Source organism: Henckelia pumila, chromosome 3 (assembly GCF_033568475.1).
Source record: "Henckelia pumila isolate YLH828 chromosome 3, ASM3356847v2, whole genome shotgun sequence".
NCBI classification, from domain to species: domain Eukaryota; kingdom Viridiplantae; phylum Streptophyta; class Magnoliopsida; order Lamiales; family Gesneriaceae; genus Henckelia; species Henckelia pumila.
This window is the reverse complement of record NC_133122.1, coordinates 29,218,102-29,242,458: the sequence shown is the minus strand read 5'-3', so window position 1 is coordinate 29,242,458 and position 24,357 is coordinate 29,218,102. Positions and strand designations below refer to the sequence as shown.

General features: G+C 34.2%; 4 protein-coding genes across 5 annotated transcripts; 1 reads left to right on the top strand and 3 right to left on the bottom strand.

Moving 5' to 3' along the window:
- Window positions 1-1,102: 1,102 nt before the first annotated feature.
- On the bottom strand, window positions 1,103-4,282 carry LOC140892040 (uncharacterized). The gene is made up of 5 exons (XM_073300779.1): window positions 4,143-4,282; window positions 3,699-3,770; window positions 3,341-3,507; window positions 3,013-3,124; window positions 1,103-1,578 (listed from the first exon to the last, which is right to left on the bottom strand). The coding sequence occupies exons 1-5, from the start codon at window positions 4,179-4,181 to the stop codon at window positions 1,354-1,356; spliced, it is 615 nt and encodes a 204-aa protein (XP_073156880.1). The 5' UTR covers window positions 4,182-4,282; the 3' UTR covers window positions 1,103-1,353.
- Window positions 4,283-13,671: 9,389 nt separating this feature from the next.
- LOC140888355 (uncharacterized) lies at window positions 13,672-14,571 on the top strand. The gene is made up of 2 exons (XM_073296034.1): window positions 13,672-14,173; window positions 14,387-14,571. Exons 1-2 carry the CDS (start codon window positions 13,672-13,674, stop codon window positions 14,569-14,571), a joined length of 687 nt encoding a protein of 228 aa, XP_073152135.1.
- Window positions 14,572-15,779: 1,208 nt separating this feature from the next.
- LOC140891856 (probable phospholipase A2 homolog 1) lies at window positions 15,780-18,531 on the bottom strand. Its single transcript, XM_073300524.1, has 4 exons — window positions 18,340-18,531; window positions 18,217-18,256; window positions 17,988-18,107; window positions 15,780-16,177 (listed from the first exon to the last, which is right to left on the bottom strand). The coding sequence occupies exons 1-4, from the start codon at window positions 18,439-18,441 to the stop codon at window positions 15,999-16,001; spliced, it is 441 nt and encodes a 146-aa protein (XP_073156625.1). The 5' UTR covers window positions 18,442-18,531; the 3' UTR covers window positions 15,780-15,998.
- Window positions 18,532-19,933: 1,402 nt separating this feature from the next.
- On the bottom strand, window positions 19,934-24,136 carry LOC140887618 (uncharacterized). Of its 2 annotated transcripts, XM_073295000.1 has the most exons (4): window positions 24,021-24,110; window positions 23,761-23,816; window positions 22,751-22,950; window positions 19,934-20,365 (listed from the first exon to the last, which is right to left on the bottom strand). In XM_073295000.1, the coding sequence occupies exons 3-4, from the start codon at window positions 22,930-22,932 to the stop codon at window positions 20,179-20,181; spliced, it is 369 nt and encodes a 122-aa protein (XP_073151101.1). In that variant the 5' UTR covers window positions 22,933-22,950; window positions 23,761-23,816; window positions 24,021-24,110; the 3' UTR covers window positions 19,934-20,178. The 2 variants fall into 2 exon arrangements, with proteins under 2 accessions (XP_073151101.1, XP_073151100.1); XM_073294999.1 differs by lacking the exon at window positions 23,761-23,816 and having other exon boundaries at window positions 24,021-24,136.
- Between the last annotated feature and the right edge of the window lie 221 nt (window positions 24,137-24,357).

Sequence of the window (24,357 nt, the reverse complement as noted above, 5' to 3'; positions counted from 1 at the left end):
TCATTTTAGTAGATTTCCAAATTTATCTCGCTAAACCCATTAGAGAAACTACTTTTGGTCATTTTAGTAGATTTCCAAATTTATCCTCTCCCACTATCCCATTATCCTAATTTATAATTACAACTATCCTAATTTATAAATATATTTAAATTTATAAAAATATATTTTGTGTATATGCAATGCATGTGCTTCGGTGCACTAGTTATTAATAAAGAGAGATGTGTTAATAGTAATTACTTTTGGTGATGTTTTTAATTTTTCAAATGTACCCTTAGTTTGTTGAGACTTTTGTTTTTTATTTAAATTTGATTCAATTTTTAAATTTTCTTTAAACTTTATTTTCTTTTTTTTTAGTGAAAGAATGTATAAATTTGTCCCACTGTGTCACACAATCATAAATTATTCAACTTTATATAATCATATTCTTTTATTAAAAAAAAATCGTTCTTCTACATTTTGTGTACATGCATTGTGTTTGGCACAATTGCTAGTATGGATAATATATGTAGATGATTGATTTGAATTAAATCATTGTAACCCTCTTTTTATGTATCAACGTGACGTTCCTACGCACCTGTGTGGTTTTGGGGCCGTTCGAGTTTTTCCAAGGAGTATGGCATAGCATTGTGCTACACAAAGGGTTTGGTTAAGATATGATCGGGCATGGCAAATCCCACCATGATTATAAGCCAAAAAAACAGAACATCAGATTAAAAAAAAAAAAAAACACAAGGAGATAAAAGGTTTTTTTGCAAAACATATGCCATAACTTACCAGTGATCAAGATAATATTCTAAAACAAATAAGAAAACACACAGAAAATGGAATAGCACTTAGCAGTCAGCTGTAAGAGTGTCACAAAATATATCTAATTAAATCACACGCATTCGACAACACAATTACATAATATTTCAGTATAACTATATATTCCACTAAGAATCTCAAAACCAGTTGTTTCAACAAAGCAGAAAAATGCACTAAAGAAACGGGCAAGCAACAAGAAGGCATCTAAAACACAATTTACAACTGAATCACGCAAAATTAAAAATGCACTCAAGAAACGGGCAAGCAACCAGAAGGCATCTAAAACACAATTTACAACTGAATCACGCAAAATTTTGACAATCTTTCAATATGATTTATTTGTTATCCATCAACACATACATGGATTGGCCGCTTATGGGTCCTGCCAACTGCATAACTTTTAATCTAAAATTTCAAAGCGAGGGTCGAACAAACCTCACAAATCGAACATCATTTCCGGTGTCGTTATCAGTTTTTCTTTATCAAATAAATCTATGAACTCAGAGCCCAGAATCAATGTGTTGAACAGATACTGAAGTAAGAGCCACCTCAGATCTCCGGAATTGATCCCACCTTGTCCCGCCTTTTGCCTTTTTTAGTATTTGTTTCGTCCTGTTCTTGTTGCTCTGCTTTCTTTTGAGCTCGAATCATAGCTCTTTTGGCACGGGGACGCATTTCACGTACTTGTCTTGGTGGCATTACATAATGGTCGAGAGACCTGTCACCAAAAGGGTGTTCACTGCCAGCAAATATCCTTAATTTTCTGTCTCTATCCTGCCCAATGAAAATGGCAATTTTAGTGTCAACCGAGACAAAGACAATAATAAAACCCAGCGCTGGAAACTCAAATCTCACAATTTTGTGACCATCATACTGTTGCCAGAAGCAGCATTTACATGGGGATCATACAAGATAGACATAAATCTCTCATGATACCAATAAATCATATAGCAGACACACTTCACTCCTGTGAATCAGGAGCATATTTTAAAAGGTTGGAAAAAACAAAATTAATTGCACCTCAATTAATGAGCGGCAAACATGAGCTCAAGTTATTCAAAGATAGTGGACCTTAAAGGGTCCATCTCCAAAGTGAGTGTTTTACAAAGTTCACATTTTAGAAAATTTTAGCACCCCTTGATAGGTGTCGATTTCACATGTTTAAGTGTGTCATGTTGAGTCAATTATCGCATTGTTTATGTTTTGTCGAATCTGTTTATGCATTTACTACATTGTTTGTGTATTGGTCACTACCACTTGAATGTGTTGATTTATAGGTAAAAGTGGCGAGAGACGAGACTCGAAGGTGGTAAAATGCATAATTTAGGCAGGACTCGTGCTAGGGCCGCAGAAAGTTACAGCCCCAGCACGAGTTAGCGGAGAAAATATAAAGTAGGATTGAAAAAATCGCGCTACGGTAACACAAAGTTACCTCCTCAGCACGAGACGATAATTCCCAAAGATTCACGACAGTAGACGTCGTGCTAAGGCCGCAGAAAGTTACGGTCCTGGCGCTACACAAAAAAAGGAAGAAAAATATTTGCGCATAATTTGAAGAAAGAAAGAAAGGTGGACCGTGGATTCTTGAGAGCATATAAAATAGAATAAAAACCTAGGAGCCAAACGGATAGCCGACATTCACGCTTGGAACGTGAAGAAGGCAACGAAGAACCAGAGAGCAAGTGAAGAAGATGAATTCAGCAGTGTTTTCTCGTTTCTTTTTCTATTTGTTTGGATTTAAGGGATCCTACCCCGGAACATGTTTGACATTATTTATTTTTGAATATTGAATTTTATTTTGGAGCATTCTTGTTGATGTCATGGTGTTCATTGTATCTTTGGATCATGATCAACTTCAAAGTGATTTTATGTGTTACAATTGAGACCCAAAGGAGATTTTATAAATGATAGAGTGATAGAGTGATATAAAACGTGGATTTACAAATTACAACTTACATAAACATGTGAGGATGAGTACATGTTCATAGTCATAGACCGAAAATCAAAAGCTAGAGGATTCCATCATTCGTATGCACTATATTAAAACTTGACTCGACAAGTAATATCAAGAAGCTTGGAGAGATTTACCCGTTATAAATTAATGTGTTAGAAAGGCTCGATCACCCTCAATTTAAAAATATAATAGACTGATGATACCCACATAGAACAGATAAAGATAATGCAGTTGATAAGACAACACTGACTCACATCACGTAGTTTGTTTCTAGGAAGCATGCGAAGTACGGCTTTGCGAATCACTTCTGTAGGATCCTTGGCCATCTGGTCCTTCAAACTCCTTTCTTTAAGGTGGCCTACATACCTATATGGTCAAAAGGCCACAAATGGTAAGCAGTAAGCACATGGGATGATTGCATTCCTCCATACAATTTTATCACATGAAAGTTACGTATGCTCTTCAGATTTTCCAATTTCATAAAGCTCCAGGAGTAGCAAAGGAATTAATAATCATCAAAATACCAGCTCCATGATGCAACTAACTATAAAGCAACAAGATACGGTAACATCTTGTACTTGCCCTGTATGCCATTGATACAACTTATCAGTCATTTTCCTCCCAGTGACACATACATCCTTTGCATTTATAATAATGCACATATCCCCCTCGTCCCGATTGGGAGCATATGTGGGCTTATCCTTGCCCTGAACAACAGTTGATATATGTGAAGCTAACCTCCCAAGCACCTACATCAAAAGGTAATACACTGTAATCTTCTGCTAAATGTGAAGTGGAAAGTATGATAGTGTTTGGGAGAGCTTCTAGGATGCACTTCTCAGCTTTTTCTTCACAAAATTTCAAACGAAAAAATTGAGAAGTGCTTCCTAAGAGCTCTCCCAAACACTATATCAGCTAGGTCTCATGAGGTGTACTCTACCTGTCCTTTTGCATCAAAAACTCTCCATCTCAAACCATCCAAATCAATACGTCTCAGCCCTGCAAGGGCTTTCTGCAAGAGTATGGACAAGTTTTGGTTAGCCCTCCTCCGGCTCTTAGATTAATACTACATTATATAACCAAAGAAAAACCTCAGATAAATCTACTTCAGTCAACCTAAATTAAAACAGCAGAAATCAGCATCATGTTCGAACAGGGACATTACCCATCAAACAACAAACAACAAACAACAAACAACAAACAACAAACAACAAACAACAAACAAATACTGCGCATGCATCACGTGAAGGCACATTTTCACAAACACCTGGCACGCGCTCACAAGCCACTCGAAGATTGGTAGCGAAATTTGGAATAAGTAAAAAAAAAAACCCGAGGAAATGAAGAAAAACCATGAAATCATAAAAAGCGAAGAAACGCGTGCCTTAAGGTTTCCACTGAAAGCTTGAGATGCAGCCGACATGGTGTTTCTTGATCCGTAGTATTATCGACGATGATTCAAAGTAAGAATCGCAAGGCAAACGAAGGCCGTTCTTGATTATATGGGCTGGGCCAGAAGGCCGTTTCTCGTCCAGCCCAATTTGGGAGACCGCTTTAAGTGAATGCAAGATAACTTATTGATTGCCCCACAGAGGTTCAAATTTGTGGAGTAAGTGAATTTTTGGTTAAAGATCAGGACCAACACCTTCTTGAACTAGAAGCTTACATAGGGCTTTTCTAGTGTGATTTACCTAGATGACGTAGTTTGCAGACTATTGCGTTAGTCCGAAGGTTTACCCAGTGCGAACCGAAGGTAGTGATTGCGGGTTCCCACGTCACAAAAAAAAAGATAACTTATAGATTGATTTCCCCTCCCAACACTTTTTTGGATTAGCTTGTTACACAGAGTTTGTCCAGTGTGATTTACCTGACTAACGTAGTTTGCATGTTATTGCGTTAGTCCGAGGGTTTACCCAGAGCGCACCGAAAGGTAGCGACTGCGGGTTCCCACGTCAAAAAAAAAAAACTTATATAAATTCATCTAATTATAACAAATTTCTCCTTGAGTTCGAAAAAACGCGTTGTAACAAGGGCAAATTGTATCAACTCCCACCTAAATTTTGGTAAACCGAAAAATTAATATCTCATTTATTCAATGCGTGGATTGTGGATTGTTATTTTATATAATTAATTATTAAAATTAGGGGAGAGTTTGAAAAATGACCTTGGTCAACCAAATTTTTTGATTTATGACCTTCTGTCAAAAAAAATTTGCAAAATGACCTTCAAATACAAAGGAAATGCAAAAACAAAATAAAGGAAAAAAATTGAGAAGGTTATATTTCCAAATCATGGTCAAATGGAGGTTATTTAGTTAAATAAATCCTTAAAAAATTAGTGTATATAAAGGTTTGATAATTATTTGAATTTATTGGTATAATGTACTGAATATATTAAAATTTTAAATATATTATTATATCGAAAATATTTATGTTATTTGAGATAAAATTCAAATTAGGATAACAATATTTGTCGTTAAATTGACTTATTTATCATCATATTCGATTTTGGCAGAATAGAACTATTAGTAATAATAATAAAAAAGAATAGGAAAAAGATAAAGAATGAATAAATATTTTTGCAAAACTCAAATTGTTTTTCATTAATCTAAACGAATAAATTTTGGTTGAAATTTTTAATTATTTTTGAGAATATTTTAAAAAATATTTATATTAAAGTTCATAATAAGATAGATAACAACAATATAAATATGAACAACAATATACCCAAAATTTACAGCGACACTCTGACCTAAAATTTTGGAAAATGTTTTTAAAATTTTTATATTTTATTTAATATTTTAGAGAGTAATGAGAATTAAATAGATAAAAATAACACAAATTAAAATCCAAAATCACAACCTAAATTAAATGAAATGATATAATCAATGCAGACATTTAATGGTATTTTTTTATTTTCAAGGGACATCATATTTAAATTTAAATTTCGAAAAAGAAATCGAAAAGAAATCACATTTAATTATATATTTATTAGTTATTTGTTTTCAAATATTTTTAATGTGGTGGGTGAAAATATTGAATACATTAATTAATACTGATAAGTATTTATTTTTATAGCATTTATTACTTTTGGTGAGAACTTCTTACTTTTGGAAGAAAAAAAAAATAAAAAAATAAAAAAAATTAGGTGACATATATGACATCTACTTATTGGGATGTATGAGAGCCCACCGTTGGTGTTCAACGTATCAAACATTACCCTCTCTCTACATATATATTAAAAATCGGAATTTAAATCTAATTTTTCAAAAATTAGAAAAGTATCAGAAATTTGCAATTATTTTAACATGATACATAATGAAGGTTATTATTGTTAATGTAACCGTAAATAAGTCAACTTCTTAAAATTTTACATAATCGATCTAATATTGGGTCCTTTGATGCTACAATGGGATATTATCCCCACGTGTGGCTATCAATTGGACACACATATAAATCATGTGGGATCCACATGATTTTTGACCAATTTTGATCTTACATCCTACAGAAGGGTATTGGACACACATGTAAATCATGTGGGATCCACATGATTTTTGGCCAATTTTGACCTTACATCCTACAGAAGGGTATTCCTTTGTAGGGTCGAATTACCCCTAATATTAACCTTCGACTTTAAGGGACACGGGCAGAACTTATTATACATGATATTGATGTCTATTTTATATAATCAGAATATTGTTGTGAAAAAGTAAAAATTTACGGTAAAAAGTAAATATTCCAAAACTCAAAATATATCAAACTCTACACTTTATAATATTTTTCTCTCAACTTCAATTGTATTTTTCATCACAAATGAAGACCTATTTATAGATCCACATTTGAGATTAGTCCAAAAATAAATACATCATCATCTACATCATCACACACTAATTTTCCACATTTTACAACTCAATATTCAATATTCAACATTCAATATTCAACATAATATTAATAATAATAATATTTTTCAACACTCCCCCTTGTGATGATGATCGTGATATGATGACTGTCTTCATTACGTGTTTTATACTGCCTCGTTAAAAACCTTACTAGGAAAAACCCAGTGGGATAAAAACCATAGTAAGGGAAAAAGAGTGCAGTCACGTAAACTCCCCCTCATGTTAATATGAGTGATTCTTCACATATTCCACAGATTGCGCATCCCAATGTTGTATATATGTTTTCTGAATATCGTCGTGGGAAGTGCCTTTGTGAAGAGATCTGATGAGTTCTCACTTGATTGAATATAACAGATATCAATATCTTTATTCTTCTCAAGCTCTTGAGTGTAGGCAAAGAACTTTGGGGGTATATGTTTTGTTCTGTCACTTTTGATGTATCCTTCTTTCATTTGAGCAATACATGCAGCATTGTCTTCATACAACGTCACAGGCTTCTTGTCTACTGATAATCCACAAGAAGTTTGGATATGTTGTGTCATTGATTTTAGCCAAACACATTCACGGCTTGCTTCATGTAGCGCAATAATCTCAGCGTGATTTGATGAAGTTGTTACGAGTGTTTGTTTCTGTGAACGCCAAGAAATTGCGGTGCCTCCACGAGTAAATACATATCCGGTTTGAGAACGTGCCTTATGTGAATCAGATAAATATCCAGCATCAGCATAACCAATGATACTTTGATTGGTGTCTTTTGAGTACAAAAGTCCCAAATCTGTTATTCCTCGTAGATAACGAAATATATGTTTAATTCCGTTCCAGTGCCTCGTTGTTGGATATGAACTGAATCTTGCCAATAAATTTACAGCAAAAGATATATCAGGTCTAGTGCAATTTGCAAGATACATAAGGGCACCAATGACACTTAGATATGGTACTTCTGGACCAAGAATAACTTCATCATCTCCACATGGACGGAATGGATCCTTTTCTATGTTTAATGATCTTACGACCATTGGAGTACTTAATGGATTTGATTTATCCATATTAAAACGTTTAAGGATCTTTTCTGTATAATTTGCCTGGTGAACAAAAATTTCACATTCTTTTTGTTCGATTTGCAAACCCAGACAATACTTGGTTTTTCCAAGATCCTTCATTTCGAATTCTTCCTTCAAGTACATCATAACTTCTTGAATTTCTTTATTCGTTCCAATGATGTTTAAATCATCAACATATACAGCAATAATTACACATCCGGATGTTGTTTTCTTGATGAAAACACAAGGGCATATTGGATCATTTACATATCCCTTTTTCATCAAGTGATCACTTAGCCGATTATACCACATTCGGCCTGATTGCTTCAACCCATATAATGATCTTTGCAATTTTACAGAATAAAATTCTCTGGGTTTTGAACTTTGTGCTTCAGGCATCTTAAATCCTTCAGGGATTTTCATGTATATATCACTATCAAGTGATCCGTATAAGTAAGCTGTAACAACATCCATAAGACACATTTCCAAATTTTCAGACACTGCCAAACTAATCAAATATCGAAACGTAATTGCATCCATAACAGGAGAATACGTTTCTTCATAATCAATTCCAGGCCTTTGAGAAAAATCTTGTGCAACAAGTCTAGCTTTATATCTGACTATTTCATTTTTCTCATTTCGCTTTCGAATAAAAACCCATTTGTTTCCAACAGGTTTTACACCTTCAGGTGTGAGGACTATAGGTCCAAAAACATTACGTTTATTCAGCGAATCCAATTCAACCTGAATGGCATCTTTCCATTTGGCCCAATCATGACGAGTTTTACATTCACCAAAAGATTTTGGTTCATGATCCTCATTTTCATTTACGATGTCACAAGCCACATTATAAGAAAATATCTCATCAATATCTTCTATGTCTTTTCGGTTCCATATTTTTCCAGTATTAATATAATTGATAGAGATTTCACGATTCTCGTCAGTTTGTGGTTCTGACAGAATATTTTCATCATCAGGTGATTCTTCTGGAACACCATTTTCTATTTTATGATCGTCGTATTTCTCTATGCCTTTTCTTTTCCGAGGATTTTATCCTTGGAACCGACTGGTCTTCCACGCTTCAAGCGTTTTATGACATCATGAGTGTCTTCAATTTGTTTCTTCGGAATTTCAATTCGAGTAGGGGCATTTACATCATGTATATATGATTTTGTTACCCCTTTTGTGTCCGCAAATGCATCTGGCATTTGATTTGCAATTATTTGCATGTGCACAATTTGCTGTACATCTTTCTCACATTGTTTGGTCCTTGGATCCAAATGTAACAATGATGGTACATACCATGTGATTTCTTTTTCGATGTGTTTCTTTTCTCCCCCTAACACTGGGAAGATTTTTTCATTAAAATGACAATCAGCAAAGCGTGCTGTAAACACATCGCCTGTCTGAGGCTCAAGATATCTAATGATTGATGGACTATCATAACCGATATAAATACCGATTTTTCTTTGAGGACCCATTTTTGATCGTTGAGGTGGTGCAATAGGCACATACACCATACATCCAAAAATTCTCAGATGAGAGATATTTGGTTCTTTATCAAATGCAAGTTGCAATGGGGAGAATTTATGATATGCACTTGGTCTGATGCGAATTAATGCCGCAGCATGTAAAATTGCATGTCCCCATATAGAAATAGGGAGTTTTGTTTTTATAATCATTGGTCTAGCAATCAGTTGTAGACGTTTAATCAATGATTCAGCTAATCCATTTTGCGTATGAACATGAGCTACAGGATGTTCAACAGTGATTTCCATTGACATACAATAATCATTGAAAGTCTGGGATGTAAATTCTCCAGCATTATCAAGTCTTATTTTCTTGATTGTATAATCTGGAAATTGATTCCGCAATTTTATTATTTGAGCCATTAATCTTGCAAATGCCACATTCCGAGTTGACAATAAGCATACATGTGACCATCTGCTAGAAGCATCTATCAATACCATAAAATATCGAAATGGTCCACATGATGGATGAATTGGCCCACAAATATCACCCTGAATGCGTTCAAGAACTATGGGTGATTCTGTTTGGATTTTAGCTGGTGATGGTCTTATAATAAGTTGTCCAAGAGAACATGCTTTACATTGAAACTTATTATTCTGAAAGATCTTCTGGTCTTTCAATGGATGACCATGCGTATTTTCAATAATTCTTCGCATCATTATTGAACCAGGATGTCCCAATCGATCATGCCAATTTGTTAATATTGAAGAACTATTAACCACCATATTTGATTCGATTGGCCTTATATGTGTATAATGCAATCCAGTAGGGAGCATTGATAATTTTTTAACCACATATTTCTTTCCTGATTTATATGTGGTAAGACACATATATTTCTGATTTCCATCAGTTATCGTCTCAGTATCATACCCATGAGAGTATATGTCATTAAAACTCAACAAATTTCTTTTCGATTGTGGTGAATATAAAGCATCATTTATCAGAAATTTTGTACCATTAGGTAACAAAAAATGTGCTTTTCCACAACCTTCAATCAAGTCTACAGGACCTGATATGGTATTCACCATTGTTTTTGTTGGTTTTATTTCCAAGAAATATCTTTCATCTCGCAGAATAGTGTGTGTTGTACCACTATCTGGTATGCAAATTTCCATGATATTATTTCCATGTTTGCTCATAGCATTTTCCATATCAAACTTCACAAAAAATGCAATAAAGAAAAATTAAGTACAATACAAATGCAAAATATAACATGCTTTATAATACAAGAATGCATTAAAAATACAAATTTGTTACAATATAGTCCCACCAATCTTTTAATCAATGTCTTCGAAATCATTCAAAAAATCTGTAGCATTGAAACTAGTTGAGCCAATTAAATGGTCACTATTTTCAACAAAATTGGTCTCTTTTACTTTCCCTTTTGTCGATTCTTTATAAAGCTTACATAGATGCTCAGGGGTTCGACAAATATGTGACCAATGTCCTGGAGTACCACATCTATAACAAACACTCTCAGATCTTTTTGAGTGATTTTCATTTTCACTCGGGTTTTCATGCTGCCTTTTTGGTGGGTGGTTCGCGACGTTTTTTTGAGATGAGTTATTGAAGTAACTATCTCTATTATTTTCATATCCACGGCCGCGACCACGACCGCGATCATTTTTACGTCCATGTCCACGTCCACGACCAAAATCTGGTCTATGCCTTTGATTTTGATTTTCATTTTTCATTACGACATTTGCTTCAGGAAATGCCGTTGATCCAGTGGGTCGGGATTGATGATTTCTTATTAACAATTCGTTGTTCTTTTCCGCCACAAGAAGACATGCAATGAGTTCGGAATATCTCGTAAAACCACGCACTCTATATTGTTGCTGTAGAGTTATATTTGATGCGTGAAAAGTGGAAAATGTTTTCTCAAGCATTTCCATCTCTGTGACTTCAAGTCCACAGAATTTTAATTGTGAGACTATTCGATACATTGCAGAATTATATTCACTGACTTTTTTAAAGTCTTGGATTCTCAACGAATTCCATTCATCACGGGCGGTCGGAAGTATCACTTCCCTTATATGCTCAAATCTTTCTTTCAACCCTTTCCATAAAATCATTGGGTCTTTTTCTGTGAGATACTCACATTTCAACCCTTCATCAAGATGTCGGCGTAAGAAAATCATTGCCTTTGCTTTATCTTGTGAGGTTGATATATTAATTTCTTTGATGGTATCACTTAGACCCAATGACTCAAGATGCATTTCTACATCGAGAGTCCATGGCATATAATTCTTTCCAGTGATATCGAGCGCAACGAATTCAATCTTTGCCAAATTTGACATGGTGGTACTAGAAAAATAACAATACATTTTATTAGTTAATTTCCATTAATATGACAATACAAAATAATGGATAAACGAAGATTACAAGTGCGTATACAAATAGAGAAAAAATAGGTGGTGGAAAATCGCTGGTGAGTACAAAACTCGTGAACATGATGATCATAGTCGTTATGAAAAATATCCTTAGAAAAGCCAAAAACTCCATCTTTTTTTTCGAAAAAAAAAACCGAGGAGAATGTTTTGAGATGAAGAATGAATTTTGGTGTGATTGAAAATGAGTTTGAGTGAACATATTTATAGGCAAAAAACTAGCCGTTTATGACCGTTTGTGACCGTTGAGGGTAAGAAAAAAATGATTATGTGTTGAATAAAAATTTGTGATAATCATGTGATGCGTATAATGATAATCATAATTAAATATACGCAATAAAATATATATCATATCACGTTATTATAAGGTCAGTGTCCTAGACAACCTCTTATATAATAACATGAAATTATATATTGATATAGTTAGTATATATACATATATCATATCACGTTATTGTTTAAAAATCTTAGAGGCTTTTATACTTGTCGTATCCCTTATCGGGAGTGTGGGATGTCGTCTTAACATCCTCCCAGGATTTATAACAAGTTTTTAAAAACTAATTTTTTTTTCATAACATGATAATATATATTAAATATATACACAATAAACAATAAAATAATTATTCTTACTTGTTGAATATTTTTGACTTCTTCTTGTATTTTGGATCGTCGGAAAATATAGAGAACCTTCAAGCGATCGTGCTGATAACGTGTTGTGAAAAAGTAAAAATTTACGGTAAAAAGTAAATATTCCAAAACTCAAAATATATCAAACTCTACACTTTATAATATTTTTCTCTCAACTTCAATTGTATTTTTCATCACAAATGAAGACCTATTTATAGATCCATATTTGAGATTAGTCCAAAAATAAATACATCATCATCTACATCATCACACACTAATTTTCCACATTTTACAACTCAATATTCAACATTCAACATTCAATATTCAACATAATATTAATAATAATAATATTTTTCAACAAATATAAAATTGTTCAAAAAAGAGTTAATTTTAAGCTACAAGAGCCGGATCATGAGGTCCCAAACAACTTGGAGTAATAAAAGTTATTGGGCATCCAGGATCCTTAGATTTGTAATATGGATAAGACCACTCTCTCACAAGAGACATTGAGCATATAAACTTATTGGGGGTGATGTGCTTCCTCTCCTGCTGCCAAAAATCGTATCCGGACAAACCATGGATGACCTCTATTACCGGGTCAATAAATATTAATATCTTTTGTGGTGAGCGCGGCCTGCTCTGTGGCTCATCGACTCTCCTTGATCCAGTGCATTGTTGAGACCCGCCTCTTTCTCAGGATGCGACTCTTATTAATGATATCATGAAGCGTCCAGCCATACATAATTGATCTCTTGAGGCCAATCAAGTTGCACATTTGTTAGCCAAGCAGGCATTGAACTTTGGGATATATTTTGATTGTAGGGATGACATCTCTTTCAGTCTTTCTTTGTTCAATCTGCTGGAAGGCTTGACTTTGTATCAGGCTTGTACGTGACATATTATTATTTTATAACGTCCAAATTTAATGATGCAAATAAAGTATTAAAATATGTAAATATATATATATACATGACCTTTATATGTGTGTATTGTACATGACCAGTCACATCATTTGTCACTACCCGTGAGTAGTGGACAACTAGACACACCCATGCCAGCTGCTAATAGAAAACATGAGTACTTGCAAATAGACAAATAATGGAGTATTTTATTGTAAATAAAATGACACAAGTGGATAATCCATTATTGGATTCCATTTCAATGACACAACCCATGACATTTATGTACAATCAAGTATTAAAATATGTATATATATATTCTCAAAAAAAATGTAAATATATGTTATATACATAAATGACTAGTCACATCACTTGCCACTACCCGTGAGTAGTGGCTAACTAGACACACCATTTTTGTGTTTTTTATTGTAAACATACAATTTTAGATATTCCGTGACATTTATTCATCCTACTGAATATGAGTATTTAAGACCCAGGACTTGGTCTTCATTTACACATCCTACTGAAAATGAATTTTCATGAGGGAGGTCCTTCAAATTTTTCTTTCAATGCACCCTCGCCACCATCTGATGGTGAAGAGCAACCTAGTGTCATGATAAAGAATGAGTTTCATCTCATTGACCAACAACAAATGGTTTTAAGTCAACTAATTAGTGCTACCGTTGCCGCCGAGTACTTCCAAGAAAGTGATAATTTGCAACATGGAGGATCAATTCCTGGCCATATTGTGATTAATCGAGATAGATTGGCCGCTGATCAACGCTTATTTGCTGACTATTTTTCAAAGTATTCGATGTACAATGAGTCAATGTTCAAACGACGTTTTCGAATGTCTCGCCGCCTATTCTTGCGAATTATGGAATCCGTTGAAAAGCATGACAATTACTTTGTTCAGAAAGTAGATGGATTAGGGAGACCCGGGTTGTCACCACACCAAAAGATAACTGCTGCATTGCGAATCTTAGCTTATGGTACATCGGCAGATTCAACGGATGAGTATATTAAAATCGGTGAGTCTACTGCAATTTAAAGTTTGAAAAGATTTTGTCGGGCTATGGTGGAGGTGTTTGGTGACTGGTATCTTCGGTCTCCCAATACCGAGGACATTGAAATGATTCTCCTTATTGGAAAACAACGTGGATTTCCGGGGATGCTGGGAAGCCTCGATTGTATGCATTGAAAATGGAAAAATTGTCCTACCGATTGGGCTGGACAATATACAGGTCGTAGCGGAAAACCAGCTATCATTTTGGAGGCCGTAGCAGATTACGAGTTGTGGATATGGCATGCATATTTTGGTTTGCCAGGTTCAAACAACGATATTAATGTGTTGTCAAAATCTCATTTATTTGCTAATTTGGCCAACGGGGTAGCTCCTCCCGCTAACTATGTTATACAAGAAAAATAATACATAGTGAGATATTATCTAGCCGACGGTATATATCCAAAGTGGGCTACTCTAGTGCAAACAATTCACAATCCACAAGATCCGAAGAGACAATATTTTCCAGCACGACATGAAAGTTGTCGAAAAGACGTTGAACGCGCATTTGGTGTACTTCAATCAAAGTGGGCAATAATTACTGAATCAGCCCGATTATGGAGCAAACGAGTCTTGCATGATATCATGACCACATGCATAATAATGCATAATATGATTATTGAAGATGAAAGGGATGAGCATGTATCAGTCACAAATTATCGCGAAGCACCCACCCCATATGTTGAAATGGCACATGATGAGCATGTTCGATTTCAAGAGTTTCTTGCACGACATCGTCAAATAAAAGATAAGTCGGCTCACTATGCACTTCGAGATTCTCTTATCGATCATTTGTGGGAGGAATATAGTAATTCAGAATTTTAGTATTCCTAATTGTCAATTGATGTATTGTTCTTTAAACTTTTATGTGTTGTTTATGTTTATGTTAATTTTTATTTTGTCTGTATGATTAATGTTTGTGTTGTGTGCAATGCAACTGTTTTCATGTGTTTGCAATTTAATTACCAAATAAATGCATATTTTTTTAAAAAATAACGAGTCGTGTAAATTTAATTTTTTAATATGTTTAACATTATAATACATAATTATTAATATATTACACGATTTTAATTTTAACCATATCCAATTAATATAGTTGAAAAACATATTATGTAATTTTTTTATTATATAAATATATATGTTTTAAAAAAATAAAATAGAAAATGAAGTATTTGGTAATATTTAAAGGATATGGGTTGGAAATTTTTTTTGAAAATAGAGATCACGAATCTCTATTTAAAGGATAGAGGATGAAATATAAAAGATATGAGTTGGAGATCGTCTAATGGATTAGGTTGCTGGACTTACTACACTCCTTTATCTCTCTAAATTAGTTCATGAATCGTGCCTAAATTATGATATGAAATTGTGAACAATTTGAAAACTGAAATTCTTGAGATGGGCTCACAAGCCAAAGCCGGTTGTTAAGTGTCCGTCAACTTTTGGCTCAAGTGCTGAACTCAAATCCGAGCTCAATCTTTGGAATGGAGGCTTATTTACACATTGCCTTTGTCAAACAAAAGAACAAGACATAGAGAAGTATATATATATATTTTTTAAAAAAGAGAAGAATTCACAAATAGAAGATAAATGATTTGATTAAAATAATAATAATAACAAAAAGATGACGAAGAATTGATAACTTGTCACATTATCATCAGTTCACACGTAAACAGGAGCCAAAAATACAGATATGAATCAAGTCTCCGAAGGTAATCCACTTGCTAAATTACAATTTCTAAAGGGACTTACCTTCAACAAAATTCATGACGTATCTACATGAAACTAGTCTATCAAAGTTCCATCTTCGAGTTGCCGAACTGGCTAAATAAAATTGCCATATCCATACCCTGTACCATTGTAGGCACTGCTGTATCATAAGGACACGTCTTTGAGAAACCAGCATTTCCATTTTTATGGACTTTTTTTATGCACCTTTTAAACTTCTCGTGGCATTTGATATTGGTCATACCTGAAAACATTAAGAATAACCCGGTCGTTATTTTAAAATCAGTAAATTTTCATATACAAAAATCTACATAATCATCTCAAATTCAGCAGAAGGTTACGTTGTGGGAGTGGCAAAACCAGAAATTTGAGGGGATGAAACCATTAAAAGCTAATAAAAATAGATGAAGCAAAATGACATTTCAATCTTCTGTGCAGTGTGTGAAAAAAATACATACATCCATATGGATGTCTTCATGTAAGGGGGTGGTGGCTGCCACTGTTCAGAACCTCTCTCTCTCGGCCATTGCATTGGGGTCAACTCAGTAACCATTGGGCCAGATCCAAACACCACTTGGACTTCCCACAAGAAAGATAAGCGAGAAAAACACAAAAAAATTGAAAAAATCCACAACGAATTTAATAAACATTATAAGCTTATAACTGTTCCTTAAAAAGCCTATTCTTATTCAAGTTGACCAGGTTATACATTGTTCGATTTCTGGCAATACTTGACATTTCAAGACAAGGTTAAACAATCATCAATTCAGCTTTTCTTAAATAGATTGGAGGAATGCAATCAGGACCACAGGTAATTCAATCTCAGCATTCAAGCGCATGTAAACTTTTCATATGGGTATAATTCAATATTTGGTTAACAACCCTCACAACGGTAGGGCAGTTGTTGATAACATCTAACTCATACACCAAGGTGGCTCGAAGTTGTATCTTTTCTGCACCTCAATTTCCAAGAGAAAAACAATGGCATCATGGTGAACTAAGTGAAGTACATGTACACTCCAATTTTTGGTGATTTCCTTGAATGACTTTCCCAATAGCAGTAAAAGTGGGAATGTAACCTAAAACAACCCTGCATATGTTAGGAGCATATTGCAGATCTCTATGGTCGAAAAATTCATAAAGTTTGTCTACAAACCAATTAAACAATGTGAAAGTCACTGAAAAGATTAGTGTTTGTTGCTTAAGTAGACAGTTTGCTTTTTATGTATCATCGACAAGGTAAAAAATGGAAATAATATAGTAACATATAAGATACAGGTGTTAAGAATGAATCAATAATAGAATGTAGATAAGAAAATTCAGACGAATTTCTGAGGTCAAGAAAATGCATAATTGTCTGTGGAGATGAACTGACAACGGAGTGGGAATTAGTTCATATTACTTGGTTTAATCAATGAAAAGCATAACATGCATCCACGTAAACTTTGAACGAGTATCAGAGTATGAGAGGTTAACTTAAGGGTCAGATGTCAATAGTTCTACTGTTGGCAATGCCATCAATCATCAACGGGGGCATAAAAACTCTACTGTGCCAAAGCACACATCATTCGCAATTTGAATCCATCATCTTTACCCACCAGAAGCACAATTATAACAATGGCAGTCGAAAGTTGGAGGTCTGAGGCATGGAACTACCTATTGGCACCAATTCAACTAAACAAGTTTCTTTTATCTTCTCAGAAATAAGAAAAAAAGATTTAAATCAGATGGACAACAAAAGAACTCGTGAATATAAAATTCACCAATAAAGATGTCTCACTTCAATTTCGATGCTCTCGTCTTATATTTCTACTTACCATACACAAACAAGAAGGAAAAGTAGCAAACTAAAAGGGCTCACCAAAATTTTGCAACAGAAATTTAAAAAAGAAGTTAAATATAACACACTCTTTTGGCTAGATCCAACTTAAAATTTTCTATTAGATTTAGATTTTCTTTTGCAGTCATTCCACTCCATTCCCAAGACAAACCACGCCAATCAGACACAGAACTCAAGCAAGCAACATTGAAAGTTGTTTGAAAAAGTCAAATACCTTTTCTCTCCACACATTCATCGTGAATTTTGCAACAAGCATCCAGGTCATCGCAAGGTTTCTCGCCCGGACATCCAGTCCAACCAACTCCGCAGTACTTGCCGTACCTTATCCCAATCGCTGCGAACACATTTCAGATGAAACAAACAAATAACAAACGAAATTAAGCACCACAACAAACAGTGACCAATCAATATCATTCGCAAAGCATTCATTCGAAGAAACGTACTATTGCAGTTCTCCGCCACACAAGTTTGGCTACACACAACCTGTTCATGGCCAACGGATGAATAAAAAACGATACGAAAACTCAATTTCGCATAAAAGGCTAATAAATCAATAAGAAAAACACCTGACGTTGATCGACGGCTTCTACGAAAACAATGAATAATATGATGAATGAGGCGGCGGCGAAGCTACTCCGGTGCCGAACAACGGCGTATCGCTCCGGCATTCTCTCGATCTCCTTTTCAACTGCTATTCTTCTCTCTCTTATATATTACATCGACGCCTGCCCTGCGTAGCTTCTTCTCCTGTGTTTTCTTGCTTAAGTTGATTATAAATATGAAACTACTAAAATACCCTCCACTCTTTTTGGACTTTTTACGTGGCCACTGCTCTCTGATTGGCTAAAGCCTCCTTTTATCACGTAGCTTTACAAAATCATTTTCCTTTTTTTTTTTTCTGGGTTGTATACTGAAATAATATAGTATGAAAATAAATATTATGACATGATTTACTAAATTTAAATATTAAAGTTTGATTTATATCATTAAATTTGGACGTTATAAAATAATAATATATGTATATATACATATAGTTAGTTTAAATTGTATTTCAGGATTAATTTTGTGAGATTGATTCAGAACCCGATTCGATTCATGAAAAATATATTTTTACATTGGAAATATTAATTGAATCGATTCTTATCATATTAAAAAAATATTATTTTTTATTAAAAATATCAATAGAATAAACTCTTATCATATTACTAGAGACATGAGTCTATTTTAGAAGAGAGATACTCTTTATTTACATATAAACTTTAGTAGAAGTGTCTATAGACGGTTTGTTTTATCTTTAAGATGAGTCAAACTTGTCTATATTTATAATAAAACATAAAAAAATATATATATAACCTAAATAAAATATCAATTTCATAAAATTAAATTAACTCATGAGACCATCTTACAAGATTTTTTTATGTATAATTTGGTACTTTAATCTTTTCATAATTCGCGCAAAAGACTTATCTGAGTATAATATACCAAGATTTGAAATATACCAAGACTTGATAGAACAAGTGAATGTTGCCTAGTCTGTAATTTATCTAAGATAAAAGGGAATTGACTATCGAGGATTTCATTCTAAGTTCAATAATTTAATTTGAAGATTCCAATAAATTGATATCCAATTATTAAATTAAACAATCAGCTGGATCCATTTCGCTTGTTATCATAGTGAACTAATCTAATGGGGGGAAATTATGTCCTACACATAATTCAATTAAAATATTTTGAGAAGAAATATATATAAGATAAATCTCTACGGAAAAGAATAATATCTAGTTTACTTTTAATAAGAGAAAACGTATAACGTATTGAGGTAATTTTTTGCAAGGAAAAGTCCTCTCCCATAAATGTACCAAAATAGATTAATCGAATATAAAATACGAAATAAAAGCTTTTCTGGTAATATAACGGAGGAAAATGATAAATTACCACCATATTTAGACCCAAAGTCTGCTATCATGATCTTGTTCAAGATAACAAAACTATCATAGAACTCAACTAGAAGAAATGAAATACTACGAATGCAGACAAATATTTACCTTTTTTCATCCATCTTTCATTGAAAAAATAAAATAAAATAACTCGTATGAAAGGACAATTCAAGTTTTCTTCCGTCACCAAACAAATCAAAATATTTTTTCAGCATAACGAAACTCGAATGAATAGATGGCATTTGTGTTTGTATATCTTATTTTGGTGCAAACCATATAAACTTTTTTCAACATAGAAGCTAACTGCTGCATCAGTTAAGAGAAAATCAATAGTAAAAAATACACTAATAATTATTGGAGACAATCATATTCAACACTGCTTTCTCGGCTTCAAAACTTTGAAGAGAAACAAAAGGATGCTGGGTAAGAATGGTCCTTACCAATGATTATAACTACTTTCTTCTTTTTTCAGGGATAGTAACCGGTAAAAGTGAATCCCCTTCCGATGATCTCACCAGCACAGAACCATGCAAAGCACTCGAGCCCAAACAAAGCCGCAATGCCTGCATCCTCTACCTTCAGCTCCTGCCTGTGCTTCCACATATTCTTCACATAATCAAGTTCCTTCCAAAATGACTCGGTACGACCTGGAATGCTGTACATGGATGAAATACGATGTTAAATAAAGATGCAGCGGAGGCCAAAAATAAAACACATCTTTGTGGGATTCATCAAAACAGTCAACTGCTTAAATAAATTTAGCAGAAACTTAGCTGAATGAGGCGGCATGCACCAAGTATGGGATCAAGTAGCTCATTGCCCCCACACATTTCAGTTTTATGTGTAAATTTTGTCAAAGGAAGGAAAATGTTTTTATCATCCAAAAATCTTAATTTAGCACAAAATTAATTACCATGACGGCATGAATTAAGAGGGATGACCGTGGCTTTAATTTCACACAGAGCAGCATGATAAAAGATATATCCATGAATGCAATTGACAAATTTAGTACGAATTTCACCATAGATTATTTTTAACTCCCCCACCACAATCTTAACCTAATTTCTTGGTCCAAAAGTAAGATGCCTGAACTACTAAAACCATCAAAGTTGAGCACCTCGTCAAAAATTTCACATGTTGATTCTTTTATAATTCACCATTCTAAACAAGTCTCCTTTGAATGAAAGCAATATGTGTACATATGTATGTGCGGGAACAACTCCTTCCCAAAAACCATACATGTAAAAGAAACATGCAGTGTAGACACATCAGAAGATTCAAAATCCAATTGCACACCAGGTGCATGAGCACACAATCAAGGACATGAAACTAAGATCTGGTTTGTCACAACAAACCACCATTGCAACAAAGAGTAACCAAAACTCCCACAAATGTAATCTGCTTAAAAAAGAAACAAATGACTTGAGGTCGATCTTATGGTTTCGGGTGCTACTTCAAGTTAACATAAATTACATCTAATAACAAATCAAGCAAAATGCATAGCAATGAAAAGACACCAAAACACTCTTAACACAGTCAAGCCTGCAGTAATATGGTTGATTCATCCTAAATTTTTGGTCAGGAGACCACATTCCCTCTTAACAATGCCAAAAAAAATGCCGTCAGTGAGCATGACAACATGGCCCCACAACTAACGTTGAGCAGACACACACCACATATTTTTTAGCAGCACCTCATTCTATCATAGTGTGATGGAAAGAAAGAAACAACTGAACCACAGGACAATATAAAGCTAGGATTAAAAACCTTGTCAATAGAAGTTAAAAACAAGTATTAAAGGTGATTGAATCTGGATACTATGTTGAGTTAACAGTCAATTGCAAGATATTCTCACTCATCTGTCTTAAAACTATTTATATATATAAACCGTCAAAGAGATTCACACGGAACAGTCGAGCTATAAAAAAAGACATCACCAAAAAAGGGTCAGGAGGTCAGAACAAAACAGGTAAAGTTCTCACATCTGTGGATTATCTACTTTCCGTTAACATCCTATAGAACTTACATCACTGCGAAAAAACTACTCTTAATTATGTGTAGTCCAATAAATTTTCAAAGAATAGTTGGAACATTCAATGATAAGTCTAATGTTGAATATAAAAAAGAGAAAAACCATTTACAGTTTTACATAGCTCAGATATCTCCCAGTTGCACTGATCAACTAATTTTCTCATCTTGCTCAGGCATTTAGCTTGTGGCAACAGTAGGCTAAGTCATGTGACATATTTGAATCAACATATATTGAACCCCCCAAAATCAGACAGGCTTGTCCCATGGAAGGTGAGAAGAAATGTCGATTTGGCCCATCCAAGACTTCATTAAAATAAGCATCGTACAAGTAAAAGGTGCTTCAATTTACTTGGTTGAGTTCACGGATTATAAAAATTACAAGCAAACTGAAATATTCTGAAATCAACAGGTACACTTGGAAAAAACGTCACATTGCTTAAGTGATTGCAGATATTTATTCGTGCATACATCAGCCATTTATATCACAGGCATTGGAGCCAATACTTCATTTAATAACAGCATTTTCTCTCATTCGGGTCAGTCATCATCCAACAATAGGTACCCTTGGAAAAAAGGCACCCATCATGTCAACCTCCATGTTCTAGGTACGCTAGACGATAGAGAAAGGAGCTGCATACATGCAACAGGGAAGAGAAAACAAGAATAAACGAGACAATATTGGTCAGTATCAGCATTCAGAAAATCATTCTAAATTTCAGTTGTAATAGAAGTTGGTTGGGGCAAGAGAGAAAGTCTCTCTTTCTTGTTAGTTTTTATTTCTATTCCAGCTTGATTTCATCCTATTTGGATTATTCATGCTGAACACTTTCTTGCAATCGATATAACTGTTACATCTTCAGTGAACCTAATCATTACATTGAGGTTTTATTTATTGACAAGTTATAGTGGAAACAGAATCATACAGAGGTTTCAATTTCTAAGAAAGAAGATAGACATGCTCTCCAAGAATTCCAATAAAAATGGATGTAACGCAAGGATGCAGAGTAACCTAGCAAGACGAGTGTAGAACAACTGCTTCGCTAACTCATTGCATTTCTCCACAGTTGGCGGGTCTACGATGTATTGCTTATTTTGCTCCAACAATTGTTTGTGGTAGGCAGATCCATGCTTGGCGACAAATTGTGAGGCTTGTAAAACCTTGGCTTGCACCTGCTGCAACTTGGATGCCATCAATTCTCAAAGAAGATTCTACAGGAAACATATCAAACAAAAGTTACTGTTAAAAAATCAGAACTAAAATGGTTACATATTTGAGTTTCCATCTCAACATAATTAACAAATCAAGCCAACCCAATTGGAGCTAAACTTTTTCCCAAAATCCTCGAGTTTACAAATCAACTCAAATCAAGTAGAATGTTATGTAAATGAGGAATGAGGATATTTGATAATATAATAGCTTTGTGTCGACTATGGATCCCATATGATCCATGATATCAACATGGATCATTCGAGTTTACCGGCTGATTAACCACAGCAATTCATTCCATGCAAAGTTGAGTGGAGTACAAAACAATCCTGGGACCATTTTACTTAGCTTTGTTACAAGTATTTCCTTGCATCAACAAAGACAGGAGCCTCATTTCAGCAGAAGCACCGCTAACTAGAGTAACTTGCACCCAAAAACTTATCATCTGAAAACTCTTGTTACTAGCTACTAGCTAGAAACTCTACAACTGATTTCTATTCATCAAAGAACGAAAGAAACACCATAAACATCTCGATACTTCAATTCAGCGATTTTGGTAGCGTATGGCGATTGCAATTAGATAATTTTGTCTGTTAAGTCAAACACTAATCAGACCTGTTGCAATTCAAATATACTAACGGAGGCAGCTAGTATTACTTTTCACTATACATTTAGCTCAGGCTTCCCAACAAAAGAACTAATGTAATTTTACTACAAAATTTACATTGGCTACAAAAGCCAAAAAGAAAAAAAAAACTAGGCAGTCATTTCGTTTCATTGAGGGAAAAATGCTAATTTCCACCAATTCATACCTTCCCTGTTATTTCGTTCCTCCGTAAGTCCACTCTCAGGAAAAAAAAGAGATAACCTAAAAATATCAAACGTTTAAAACCCAGTTCACAGATCGCATCGAATTCTAGAGCCGGCACAAAAAGAAACCCTAAGAATGACTGATCAGGTGACAGATCTGATGAATATGCTCAAAATCCCAAGAAAATATGCATATAAAACATAAATTACTGCCCATAAATTAGCGCAAAATTAAGAGAAAACGAGTTGATAAGCAATTGACCTTTCCTCAGACCTATGCGAGAGAGTTTCACGAGCGAAGGGTTTTTCACTCGTCTATCCGCTCAGTGTGAGAAAAAAGAAATGAAGGGAGGGCGAAAAATATCAAATATCGGGAAATTATACTATTCCTTCTATTAATAAAGGGTTTTTAAACCTTCGTTACCAAATAAAGTGTTAATATAAAATTTTAAATTAATGAATCGAAAAGATTTTATAAAATATAGTCGATATGAGACGAGTTCTCGAGTTCGACATCTATTTGGTATCTAAGTCTCAAGTATGAGACGATGTCTCGAATTCGAGACTCAATTGTGATAATCCATTCCTTAGCTCAAAAA

Excerpts from the sequence above, each read along its gene's own strand:
- LOC140892040 (XM_073300779.1), bottom strand. The coding sequence starts at position 4,181 with ATGTCGGCTGCATCTCAAGCTTTCAGTGGAAACCTTAAG. Across the intron at positions 3,771-4,142 it reads CTTTCAGTGGAAACCTTAAG|AAAGCCCTTGCAGGGCTGAG; the intron begins GCACGCGTTTCT and ends ATACTCTTGCAG. Across the intron at positions 1,579-3,012 it reads CTAGAAACAAACTACGTGAT|GATAGAGACAGAAAATTAAG; the intron begins GTGAGTCAGTGT and ends TTCATTGGGCAG.
- LOC140888355 (XM_073296034.1), top strand. The coding sequence starts at position 13,672 with ATGAATTTTCATGAGGGAGGTCCTTCAAATTTTTCTTTCAATGCACCC. Across the intron at positions 14,174-14,386 it reads GGATGAGTATATTAAAATCG|GTCGTAGCGGAAAACCAGCT; the intron begins GTGAGTCTACTG and ends GACAATATACAG.
- LOC140891856 (XM_073300524.1), bottom strand. The coding sequence starts at position 18,441 with ATGCCGGAGCGATACGCCGTTGTTCGGCACCGGAGTAGCTTCGCCGCC. Across the intron at positions 18,257-18,339 it reads AAGCCGTCGATCAACGTCAG|GTTGTGTGTAGCCAAACTTG; the intron begins GTGTTTTTCTTA and ends GGCCATGAACAG. Across the intron at positions 18,108-18,216 it reads TGTGGCGGAGAACTGCAATA|CGATTGGGATAAGGTACGGC; the intron begins GTACGTTTCTTC and ends ATGTGTTCGCAG.
- LOC140887618 (XM_073294999.1), bottom strand. The coding sequence starts at position 22,932 with ATGGCATCCAAGTTGCAGCAGGTGCAAGCCAAGGTTTTACAAGCCTCA. Across the intron at positions 20,366-22,750 it reads TTCTACACTCGTCTTGCTAG|CATTCCAGGTCGTACCGAGT; the intron begins GTTACTCTGCAT and ends ATCCATGTACAG.